Raw genomic sequence first — 13,009 nt, forward strand, 5'->3', positions numbered from 1 at the left:
CTATTTCACAAACATCATCACGTTTTTTTTGAGGTGTTCAGTGCCTTGCGGACACCTTTTAAATGTTACACAGCAGAACACAAGTTTTGATTACATTTAGAGCAACTAAAAGATAACACAAATCAAAAGGGAGCACATAATTTGGTGCTTTGTGCCATTCCTGATTATTCACATAGGTTTGAAAAAAAAAACAGATGAAGAAGCAGATTTATAAATGCTTAACTCAGCCTTTCAACTTACCCTAGAGAGTGAGACTGTGACATTCTGCATGTGCGAGTACACTTGGGCAACCACAGAGGCAGCTTGGTGACCAATGTTTGTAATGACAACTCGTTTACTCTCATTAGGCCTCAAACGGACAGAAACAGGCATCAAAAGAGAGATTCTGATGTGACCTACCATGAGAATGAGAAGCAAAAACATAATCAAATCATTTACATGCAACAGTTTCTCAAGACCTACATACATCAGGCACAGGTGCAAGTCTAAAGATCATAATATCATTAAAGACCTATCCTATCCTAGATACTAACTGTTCAATCTCCTGTCATCTGGTAGGAAATACAGAAACATCTTAGTCAAGACAGTAGGACTGGTAAACACGCAAACACAAGGAAATCTGCAGATGCTGGAAATTCAAGCAACACACATAAAAGTTGCTGGTGAACACAGCAGGCCAGGCAGCATCTCTAGGAAGAGGTACAGTCGATGTTTCGGGCCGAGACCCTTTGTCAGGACCATTCTCTGATCCTTTCCCCACAGCCAGAAATTCAATTTGCTCCAAGGATTTATGCAGGTCCAATCAGAAAGTAGCAATTAAAATACCTTACTACAGGTTTCCCCGCCATCCGAAGGTAGAGCATTCCTATGAAACAGTTCATAAGCCAGAATGTCATAAAGCAAAGAAGCAATTACCATTTATTTATATGGGAAAAACTTGTGAGCGTTCGCAGACCCAAAAGACCTACCAAATCATGCCAAATAACAAATAAAACCTAAAATAACAGTAACATATAGTAAAAACAGTAATGATATGATAAATACACAGCCTATATAAAGTAGAAATACTTCTCTACGATCATTGCCGCACTGTTCTCGGTAGCGAAAATCCCACGCAAGCACTCTCGGCAGAAACACTCTCTCCAGTAAACTTCAAGCTGTGAAGCTGCCAAATCATACCAAATAACGCAAAAAAAACACAGCCTATATAAAGTAGAAATAATGTATGTACAGTGTCGTATCACTTACGGGAATCTGGAAGACAGCACCAAGCACACCGATGACGGTGTGTTAGGCTGAGTCGTCGGGGGTTGGGGTGGTGCAGTGGCCCCCACCCTCCAGGCAGCCGACCGATACCGATCCGCGAAGGATGCAGCGGTAGCCAGGACACACCCAACACATCGTTAAGAAAAAAGCCGAAATAAACAACCTAATTAATTAGGTGCTGCCCAGCATGTAATTGTCGGCCCAGATCAGAGGCGACGCAAATCACCTTTGATCTGGGCCAACATTTTCGTGCTGGGCAGTACCTAATTAGCTTGTTTATTTCGGCTTTTTTCTTAAAGGTGTGCTGGGTGCGTCCTGGCTACCGCTGCAATGTATCGGTCCGCGGCCCGGGGGTTGGGGTGGTGGGACACTGGGGTGTCATTTCATCATCGTCTTCCATTAGGGCAGGCAGGTCATCTTCTTCTATGTCTGCCTGCCTTGATGTCGAAGTTCGTCGTCTGCTGTGGCTGATTGGAAGGCTTGCTTGACTGCTTAGCCTCGTGCATTTTTCTATCATACAGTTCCTTGTAAGCACTCAAACCATCTTGCAAATATGCCCTAAACCGATGTACCCTTTCAAAATTAAAGTCGTACTTTATCATTGCAGCGAAAATCTCAAGCAGTTGCTTCACGTTCAGTTTCTGGATGACTTCACTTTCAGTCCGTTCGCTACTGCATTCGGTTTCGATGGTTATCCTTTCCTCTTCCAATTGCATCAGCTCTTCATCTATCAGTTCTTGGTCATGGGATGCCAGAACCTCTTCAACATCATGTTCATCAGCTTCCACAAGCCAAACTCACTTTGTCCTTGCTTCATTCACCACAATCGAAACGCTTAATTATGTCTAGTTTTACGCTGTGTAACACCCTTACGAGCTCTTTTAGGCTTTTCCGATACCTTAGAACTCATCTTGCTAACGGCTGCTCACTGGCACGTGTTTAAGCAATGCCGGCTAGAATGCAGTTCCGAATCTGGGGGAGGAGCGGCTGCCTATTTCACGCGCTGCCTTTTATCGTAACAGTGAAAACACCCTCTGTTAGCGAAAACAGGGAACTAATGTAGGTCTTTCTTAAAGTGAACGTTCGAAAAATGGGGGACACCTGTACTTGAGACAGGGATAGAAACAATTGTTAATGTTAACCAGATTCATAACTCAGTTACGCTTGTATTGTTTACAAATGGCCAATTTCTACAAGAACAGAAAGCAGCAAATGGCAACCTTTAATCTGTAAATATAACCATGTGTTCTTTCTTTAGACACTTAGCACAAGTTGCTCAAGATATGGGGAGATATTACTTAAGCTGCACATTTAAAATAAAACTTCCTTATAAGCAAAAAAATGCCTCAACAAGCACAGGCTGTTATTTCACTTCTTGTTAAAGCTTGACATCAAATTGCAGAACCGCAATATCTCATACAGTAAATAAATCTAGATCTCAAAATAAATACAGTTAGTGGGGAAGGAAAGGAAGATTTGAATTAATGAGACCAAATTTACTTACCTCAAGCTGACAGGCTGACCACGACTACTTCTTTATCAATTCCTGTCAGTTATCTTATGGACACATACACTTATAAGTAGCATTACCAGACATCCCACCTCTCCCGGAAGTTCCGGGAGTCTCCCGCATATTGATAGTGGCTCCCTGATGCCTGGAAATTATATACAATATCCCGCAAATCGATTTTTTTTGAGAGGGAGAGCAAGAGCGAGCATCCTGATTGGTGTCTCTTCGTGCTAAGTAGACCTATCATTTTTCTTTGTGGGCAGGCTTTACAGTCGACCTCAAAAATAATGACAGTGTTGTTCGCTGCACTGTTTGCAACAGTGACTTTTCTATTGCCCACAGTGGGTTAAAATGTAAAAGACATGTTGAGGTGAGTTTAATAGGTGTCATTCGTTCATTAGCGTAGCTAAGGTTATTTAAACTAGCTGACTAGCTGCTAAGGAGCTACTCTATTGATATCCTACGTGATGACGCCAAACTCCCTGTAGACTTGCTTAAGGTTGTAATAGAATAAACATGATAATATAATATGTACATATTTTAATGTCACATTTTCTGCAAATACAGAACTTGGTTTACAGATTAGACAAAATCACTAAACAAAGTATTATATACACCTTTAGAGGTCGACGGGGGCGGGGGGGGGGCTGCTACCTCCCTGAAATGAGTTTTTGCAGGGTGGAATGTCTGCATTACTTTATGTACATGCAATCAGTCTATGTATAGAGCAACACACAACAAAATGGGGGAGGAACTCAGCAGGTCAGGCAGCACCTATGGAACTGTATAGATAATTGACGTTATGGGCCGAGACCCTTTTTCAGGATTGCATATAAGCTATATAGTCTATGTATATAAGCTAATCTTATATTTAATGTGTTTATTGCGTTCTTGATGCTACATCTGATCTGAAGTAACACTCATTTCATTCTCCTTTACACTTGTGTACTGACAAATCGCAGAGGCCTCTCAACCAACACGAAGAAGACAGAAAGCATGGTCATCTCCAGAAAGACAAACATCCCACAATATGTGATCAAGATCAGAAATACAAACAATAAACAAGTCAACAAATTCAGATATCTTGGCAGCCTAATAACAAGTAATGGCAGGTGCGACACAGATATCGAATACAGAATAGCAATGGCGAAAGAAGCTTTCCAAAAAATGAAGACCATATTAACAGGCAGAAAGATGAGCACGTACACTAAAAACAGAATACTGCAGTGCTACATTTATTCTATCCTGACTTACGGAAGTGAATGCTGGACCATTTCTCCTGCAATGGAAAAGAGACTAGAAGCAGCTGAATTATGGTTCTACAGGAGAATGTTAAAAATATCATGGACCACACACACAGCAAATGAAGAAGTTCTCAGAACAGCCCAAGCAGTTCGATCACTCATACCAACAATAAGAGAAAGACAACTCAGATTCCTAGGACACATCACGCAGAAAGATGAGCTAGGAAAACTCATGCTCTCTGGAAAGATCGAGGGGAGCAAGCCTAGAGGAAGACCTCGGCTTATGTTCATCAAAAGCGTAGCCAGGTGGTTACACCGAGGAAATAGAAGTCATCCAAAGAACAAAGGATAGATCTATACGGAAAACCATGGTCACCAACGTCCGCATCTGATATGGTACCTAGACAGGCAGACAAATGACAATAAACTATCTTATATCTTACAGAACAACAGTTTTACAAGGCAATACTTATCTAACTAGATTTTAATTCTAGTAGTGTCAAATAAAGATTACTATAGTTTATGGAAGCTAAGTAGATCCACATCTCCACGACGAATCAGAATTCTGTTAAGCATCATCTGCTTCACTTTCATTGCTGCCTGACCTGCTGAGTTTTTCCAATCATTTTCTGACTTTATTTCATCTTTCAGGTATCTGGATATTTCCCCCCCTCCCCCCCCCCTAAGTAAGGAGGTGGTGTTTGCTATTAATAAAATTGTACACCATGTGACAAGTGATTAACATTATTAAATACAATAAATACATGGAGCTTAGAAAAATAGAGGACTATGCACTAGGGAAATTCTAGGCAGTCTCTAGAGTAGATTACAAAAATAGAAGGCTATGTACTAGGGAAATTCTAGGTAGTCTCTAGAATAGGTTACTGGTACAACATTGTGGGCCGAAGGGCTTGTAATGTACTGTAAATTTCTATGTTCTAAATACAAGGTAGTTAAATTTTAACTTTAGTCCCTGAAAACAGATGGCAGCATCATAAAAGAATAGGGAGAAAAAGCATTAACTGATAAAAGTAATTAGTGTTGCTGTGAGATTTTACAAATAAAACATGCAAATAATTGTATGTGCTTAACAAAAACTGCAGCCCTTTACTTCCATTACGAGCAAACCAACAGCAGTCACCTTCCATTGACATCATTACATCAGACATCGCGTCAGAAAGTGAACACAACTCAATGACTGTTTCTGAATTATGCAGAACAGTTTCTATTATGAACAATATGCATCATCTGCCACACCCTGCATCTCCCTACACTGCTCCCCCTCCACCCTAGAATTCAACAAAACTGGCATCGTGAGTCTGACCGGCGGTCGTGCGAGCTGCTCGACTCGGGCCCTATGTGCTTTGGTTGGAGTAACAGCAAGTTCCTCTGCTTTGTCCAGGGCTGTGCTGACTTGCACGTGGTCATGTCCTGATGCAGGAGGTATGGTAGTAAAATCATCTGGGCTTTGTTAGGATGGTTTCAGGCAATCTACATTTTCTATCTTCAGTACAAGTTTTTTCACCCCATTTCAAAACTTGGAATGGGCCATTGTAAGGAGGCTTAAGGTGGTGTTCATGGTGCATCATGGTAGACAAAAACAAACGAGGTAGAACATAAGGGGTGGCTGTCCGTACACCAACTCAGCTGTGGAGGACTGCAGGCCCTTTTTTGAAGCTGTTCTGAGCCCCAGCAGGACCCATGGGAAATGATTGTGCTAACAGTCGTCTGTCAGGGAGGTTCTCAGGACAGCCTTTAAGGATTGGTGAAACCACTCGCATAGGCCATTGAACTGAGGGCGATATCCCGTGGGTGTGATGGAACTTAACGCCAAAGTTCTGGACCATTGTGGTCCAGAGGTCTGATGTGAATGGGGACCATGGTCATCATCAGAAATATCAGACAGGGTGCCAAACCAAGCGACCCAGGTGTTGATGAACAGCTGTTACCGGCGCTAGGAGGACAACCTCTGGCCAGCTGGTAGTGCGGTCAACCACGGTAAGGAGATGTGTGAAACCGTGGGGGGCGTGGAGAAGAGGATTAACCAGGCGCTCTTTGACATGGTCAAACTGTTGCTCAGGGACCTCAAATGGTGCTTGAATGTGACAGTTAATTTCCTAAGGCCATGCCACACAAACTTTAAAGCACCAGTTTCTGTGAAGCCTTTCCACCCGGATGCAAGAATGGAGTTAAAAATAGTGCACCTCCAGTTTGGAGGCACCATGGGACAAGGCCGTCAGCTGAGACATCACACAGGAGAGAAATTCCTGCATCCCTGAACTTGACTCAGCCAACTGCAGGCCCATGACTGCTGGCCCTTTAATTATTGACATCTGAGTCAATAACACACACAAAATTCTGGAGGAAGGCAGCAGGCCAGGCAGCATCTATGGAAAGGAGTACAGTTGACGTTTTGGGTTGAAACCTTTTGGCAGAACCAGCTTGGTCGGCCACCATAGTCAACCCCAATGCGTATGGCAGCCATGGCATTATTTTTCCCTCTGATATGCTGTATGTCGGTCACGAATTCCAAAATGTAGGGCCAGTGGCATTGCTGCTGTGCAGACCAAGGGTCTGACCCTTTGGCTATTGCACAGGAGCGTTCTTGTGGTCAATGAATGCAGTGAAATGCTGACTCTCCAGTAGAAAATAAAAAATGGAAAGTGGCCAGATAGAGTCCAAGATGCTTACTCATGGTCAAATGTGCTGTACTTCCTCTTAAGTTGGCACGGGACAGGGGAGCTACCAGCTGAAGGCAGCAAATGACTGCCACATGCCTACGATTGTTTGTACAGAGCAGTGGTCCCCAACCTCCGGGCCGTGAACCGATACATTGTCGCGAAGAATGCAGCAGTAGTCGGAACGTACCCAGCACATCCTTAAGAAAAAAGCTGAAATAAACAAGCTAATTAATTAGGTGCCACCTGGCACATAGATGTCGGCCCAGATCATCTGAGTGCGTTCCGACTACAGCTGCACTGCTGCATTCTTCGCGGCAATGTATCGGTCTGTGGCCCGGAGGTTGGGGACCACTGGTACACAGCACCCACAGCATAGTCTGAGGTGTCAGTAGTGATGGCTATAGGTGCCCAGTAGGGCTCAACTGGTGTCATCAAGTGTTCTGGTCATGACTGCTGACCACTCGAGCGTGCAATTAGGGGCACTGCCTTTAAGGGGACTAAGTTCAGCAGCTCTCAAGAATGAAATGGTGATAGAAGTTCCCCATACCTTGGAAGTCTTGCAAGGCCTTGGTAATGCGGGGCATTGGAAAGTACATAATAGTGGCGACTTTTGACAGCAGGGTTGGCACACCTTCTGCGGAGATGCGGTGACCAAGAAAGTCAATAGCAGGCAACATAAATGGGCATTTAGCAAGGTTAATAAACAGCCCATGTTGACTTAAGCACTTGAAAAGTGTGCGGAGATGTGATAAGTGTTGGGTTTTGGATGCGTTGGTGACAAGTTTGTTCTCCAGGTAAACAAAAAAAATAAGTTTTTTTTAAAAGCAGAGTCCATTAGTCACTAGAAAGTCTGTGCTGCATTTTTCAGCCCAAATAGCACACATAGAAACTCAAATAGGATAAACAGGCTTAAAACAGTAGTGTTGGGAATGTCCTTAGTGTAGACAGGCACCTGATGGTAGCTCCTAAGTCCACTTTAGAAAAAAATCTTTCCAGCTAAACATGTTGAAACGTCTTGAATATGTGGGACCAGATAGCAATCAGGGGTGGTAGCCTCGTTAAGGTGGCAGTAATCACCATATGGGCAGCAACCACCAGCGGCTTAGGGACCATGTGGAGGGATGAGGAAGGGCTATTCTACCTGTGTGCAATGCCAGCCATTTCCATGTTAGCAAACTCAGCCTTCGTGACGTCCAGCTTTTCTGAGTCCAGTCTGCACGCATGGGCATGGACTGGTAAGCCAGTTGTGGAAATGTGGTGTTCAACCCCGTTCTTTATGACCGTAGTGGAAAATGTGGGCTTGGTGAGGTTTGGGAATTTGCCCAGCAAGTGAATTCACATGTGGGAGTACATGCACTAGAGAGTGTCATCACAGAGAAACTTACTAGGGGTACAATGTAACAACCTAAAGTCCTTTGCATCCACAAGCCAGCAGTTCTTGAGATCTACTCACAGTCCTTTGGCACACAAGAAGTTGCGCTGAACAGAGGACTAGCAACTTTAGCCAAGCCAAAGTCCCATGTCTAGCGTCATCCACCAAAGCAGAGCATCACCTGGCAAGTCTCACAAGCCCAGATCCTGCTACCACTGGCAGCCTTCAGTGAAGATCCACCACTCTCTACCATATAATCAATGGATGATGCCAGCAGCAGCAAACTCATTTGAGTGCCAATATCACACAGGAAGGGTGTCCGTAATGACAATAGATAACCTGGCAGCTGGAACCCTCAGTGTTCACAGACCTCCAAAGTCCCAAAGCACTGGCACTATCAAAGCCACATGGCAGTTGGCACTGCTTGGCATTTATGCCAAAGCATGCATGGTAAAAACATGTGCGCAGTGTTGCCTTGTTTGAAGCTGCAGGCAAAAGTCTGCTGGAGGCTCTGCTGACGGGACTTATTGAGAGGGAAAGGAGGAAGAATGATGCATTTCTGCCTGGTTGAGTGTGGACTATATCAGCCATTTTAGCAAGCTCCCTACAGTCCTTCATGGTATATTAGTAAGGGCTGCGTGAACTTGATCAGGCATTTGTTGTATAAAGAGTTCTTCAAAAATGAAACAAGGATGGTGATTGCCCGGGAGAGATAGCATGTGGGCCAATAGTTCTAAAGGCCCACTATCACCCGGCCGGACAAGGAGAGCAACGGTCTGTCATGCTCAGGCTCAGACAGTCCAAAAGTCTGCAACGTGGAAGACTCACCACTCTGGCTGCATGGAACGACTTAGCAATGCTACAGCTTGGTAAAATTTGGTATTGCTGACAGAGATTTCTCAAAGCAAAAACTGGGCTTCCGTCTGTGCAAACCACGCAGTAGTGTGCTGCTCCCAAAACCCTGGCAGCTTCAAAATGGCTTCATCAGTTGACATGTTTCTGAGTAATTCCAGAATCGTCTGATCACGTCGGGGTCACCAATATAGGATTTTGTGAATAAGACATGCGTCGTCTTTTTGTGCACGAACAAAAGCCACAGCCCTTTATTTTAATTACAAACAAACCAAAGGCAGTTGCCTTACACTGATGTCAATATGTCAAACACTGTCTCAAAGTGAACAACAACTCAATGATGGTGTTTATGAATTATGTGGAACAGTTTCTATTGAACGATATGTGTCACCTGTCACCCATTACATTACCCTACAATACAAATCATTAACAAAAATTGTAAACACTTATGTTGTTTAATTGTATACTAAAATAAACAGCTTAAAACTAAATGTTGCACATTCCCAACAGCAGGAAATGCTATGCAATTCTTTCAAGAAACCAAATTTGTCATCACTAAGTTATGAGCTGATTGTTAATGTTTGGGGAAGAGATAGCATTGAGAATTAAATAAATGTTGCACATTACAAACATCAGTTAGAAAGGTTGTTGTTCCTTTCCGTGCCTTGTGGTGCAACGGACAACAACTTTCCCATTTTTGTTTCTGTTTTTTTTTCACAAAACAGCTCAAATGGAAAGAGTACATGGAACTGGCCGGATTCGAACCTGGCACCATGTACCTCAAAGTCCAGTGCTGATGCCACTACACCATCAATCGACTAAGTTAGAAAAGGTAGCGAAAGAGTATCATTGAACCCTGACTGCTACATAAGAAATTCAGGTATTTTGTACAGTATTTGAAAAATACAGCAATAACTCAACTCCTCAGTCTTAATAAGAACAAAATGGACAGAAGTACACTGCAAGGAAATCCCTTGAAAATGCACTTGTTTAAACATTTCTACTGAAGTGTGAACACTAAAAACCAAACTTGGGTATGATTTTAATACTTGAGGCAAATTAACGTGGATTCAAGACATTGAGCCGGAAGCCAGGGGTTCTCACCCTTTTTTATGCCATGAACCAATATCATTAAACAACAGACCCCAGGTGGGACCCCCTGAGCCAGAGGGTCACCCATACTCAGCTTTGAGCTTTCACTTTGTCCTTGGTCTGTCCCAAGGACTGATACATAACTCCCTTCAACTTTCACTTTCATCCTGTCTCATGCTGGATATTCCACATGGGCTCCTCCTGAATAAGGCACTCCTGAATTTCAAAATTCCTATAATTAATGTAAAATCCGTAACTGGCTTTGCTCCTCCAGCCTGGTAACTCTACAAGCCATCTACTATGCTCATCCTCAAATTTCAACTGCTTCATCACTGGCAGATGTTTCTTCAGCACCCAAGAGACTAAGCTATAAAATTATATCCATTAAACTTTTCACCCTTGTCCTCCTTTGAAAACCTGCTTAAAAACTTCCCTCCTTACTTCTGGGCATGTGCACTGTTTCCTTTACTGCACGTGGCAACTTATGGTTGTGTGAAACATCAACACTGCCACATTCCAAGAAGCTGCCTAGATGGAAGTTGTTATTGCTGAATGCATTGGTTGAAGGGTATTACATTCACAAAACTGAATGCCACAGTGGTATTGACTATCTGCAGTTGTTGTTACAGGAACAATGGGCTTATTAATGGCACTTCTACAAGAATCAAGAGGTCATACACTCAAGCAACACTCCCAAAATTTAAGCAGTCTAGCCCAACTCATTGAATACAGCTCTGTGGGGCTCTTATAGCAAACTTTAAACTGTTTCGCCTCTTTCATGTTCACAATGCAAAGGATCAAGTTGGATTTACTTAGTTTTTATTTTATTTTTAAACACAAGGGATTCTACAGATGCAAACACGAGGAAATCTACAGATGCTGGAAATTCAAGCAACCCACACAAAAAATGCTGCAAGCTAGGCAGCATCTACAGGAAGAGGTACAGTTGACATTTTGGGCCTAGACCCTTCGTCAGAACTAACTGAAAGAACGCTGGAAATCCAGAACAAGTCTCAAATGCTGAAGGAACTCAGCAGATCAGGCAGTATCTATGGAGAGGAATAAGCAGTCGATGTTTTGGGCCAAGACCCAACAGTAGATCTGGAAAGGAAGGGGAAAAATGTCAGAATAAGAAGGTGAGAGGAGGCAGAAAGCGTAGAAGCTGGGAGGTGGTAGGTGAAACCAGGTGAGGGGGAAACTGGGACACTGGCACCATCAGTCTAGTAATCAGAATTCAAGTTGTGAGTAGATCTTCAGCCCATTATCTTCTAATTAAGATTCAAAAACACTTCAGTTATGACTTTCAATCAACTAAATATTTTCTCAGTCAACTAAGTGACTAATATTTTAAAAACTAGCTTGTTATCCCCATGCACCTGTGCAAAACGGATCAGAAATTAACTGGAAATGAGTGAACAGACTTCTGGGACATGGAGACAATACAGGTTACAGGTACGTTTCATTCGGAATACTTCACGAATGAGCCTTAAGGTTGTAAAATCTGAAATTTACCTTTATAATCCTCGGCACTCGTTATGATAGGTGATCACGTGCTGTATTTATGTTAAAACATAGATTAGAATAGCACAGGAACAAGCCCTCTCACCCACCATGTTGTGCTGAACTAGTTAACTAGTAATTAAGGTACTGGTATTAGTTATTTGAGGCAACAGTATTTATTTAAAGCTGAGATTGATAGGTTCTTGATTACTAAGGGTGCCAAAGGTTACGGGGAGAAGGCGACAGAATTGAGAGGGATAATAAATTAGCCGTTGAATAGTGGACGGTTAAATGAGCCAAATGGCCCAATTCGGCTTCTGTGTCTTTATACAGCTCGACCAATTTCACCACCACTGACAATACGAACATAAACACAACAGAAACAATCTGGTACTATGAAAATTTCCTATTCCATCACTTCAAAACTGGTCGCCTCACATGCAGTTCAATGTTTCACCCCAAATTAATGACACCTTCCTATTAAATAAAAGTCAAGGAGAAGATACGTCAGAAGTTCAAAACTCATTAAGATAAAAAAAAGTTTGCAACCTGTCTATATTAATTTACTAGTGTTAAAGTTTACATCGTGGCGTTCATTAACTTTGGCGTTGAATTTAAACTGCATCACAAATTCCCGCAGCTGTTAGGGGAAAGAGTCATTATCAGCCAAAGCGGAAGAGCGTCCTAGAAATGACTCCAATCCTGCCAGGTGTAGTCAACAATAAGCTCACCTGTAACTGCAGTCCGATCCAGATTCCGGGCACCCGCTGCCAGAAGCCCAGAGCAGCGACTCCGGGGACAGAGGGACACGGTCAGTACGACCCACACAACAACACCAGCCCCCCACATCGTCCACTGCCCAGCTGCCTCGCTGTCAATCAAACGTCCAGCGGCACCTTCCATTGGCCAGCACTTCCAGCCCTACCAACGTCACATCCTGTTCCATTTTCACAGCTCACTTTAGCAATTTGCTCATTAATATTTTTGCATCATTGCTATTGGTGACTTTATTATTAATGCCTACAGAAATTATTTCCAGCTTGCTGCAATGACAGTTAACAAATGATGTCAATCTTAATGCTCCTCGTTGCATTCATTATGGTTTATTTGACCTCGCCACCTATTTGCTCCTTTGGAACAGGGAAATTCGTTTCTGTTGCTTATTGGGTTACAGATGAGCTGTCCCCAGGACACAGAGTGCTCGTCAGACAATAAACGCAATTAATGTTTCGGATCAATGACCTTTCCAAGTGTGTTTCCAGTTACCATCTGCAAGTTCTTGCTTTACAACCTGCCAACAAGACAAGCAAGTGAGAATACGGGGGAATCGGATCGCGGTTTTAGCGCAAGTCACGAAATCTAACATTAATATTGAAGATTGAATGTAACACTTCCAACTACTCGGCGAAAATGCCACTAAAGGACGCGTTTATTTAACACCTTCCACAAACTTGTTTTTCTTAAATCCAGTGGAGCAAGTTTGAAGTGCAGT

At 42.9% G+C, this 13,009-nt stretch overlaps 1 protein-coding gene across 1 annotated transcript in view; it reads right to left on the reverse strand.

The window, feature by feature from the left end:
- LOC140205266 (transmembrane 7 superfamily member 3-like) overlaps positions 1-12,380 on the reverse strand; it is a 61,589-nt gene extending 49,209 nt beyond the window's left edge. Inside the window, exons 1-2 of the mRNA XM_072272731.1 lie at positions 12,249-12,380; positions 241-395 (exon numbers count right to left, since the gene is read on the reverse strand). Coding sequence (XP_072128832.1) covers positions 241-395; positions 12,249-12,366 — 273 coding nt within the window. The 5' untranslated portion in view covers positions 12,367-12,380. The remainder of the gene's footprint in view (positions 1-240; positions 396-12,248) is intronic.
- Positions 12,381-13,009: the final 629 nt, after the last annotated feature.

The sequence above is a fragment of the Mobula birostris genome, chromosome 11 (genome assembly GCF_030028105.1).
Source record: "Mobula birostris isolate sMobBir1 chromosome 11, sMobBir1.hap1, whole genome shotgun sequence".
Lineage (NCBI taxonomy): Eukaryota > Metazoa > Chordata > Chondrichthyes > Myliobatiformes > Myliobatidae > Mobula > Mobula birostris.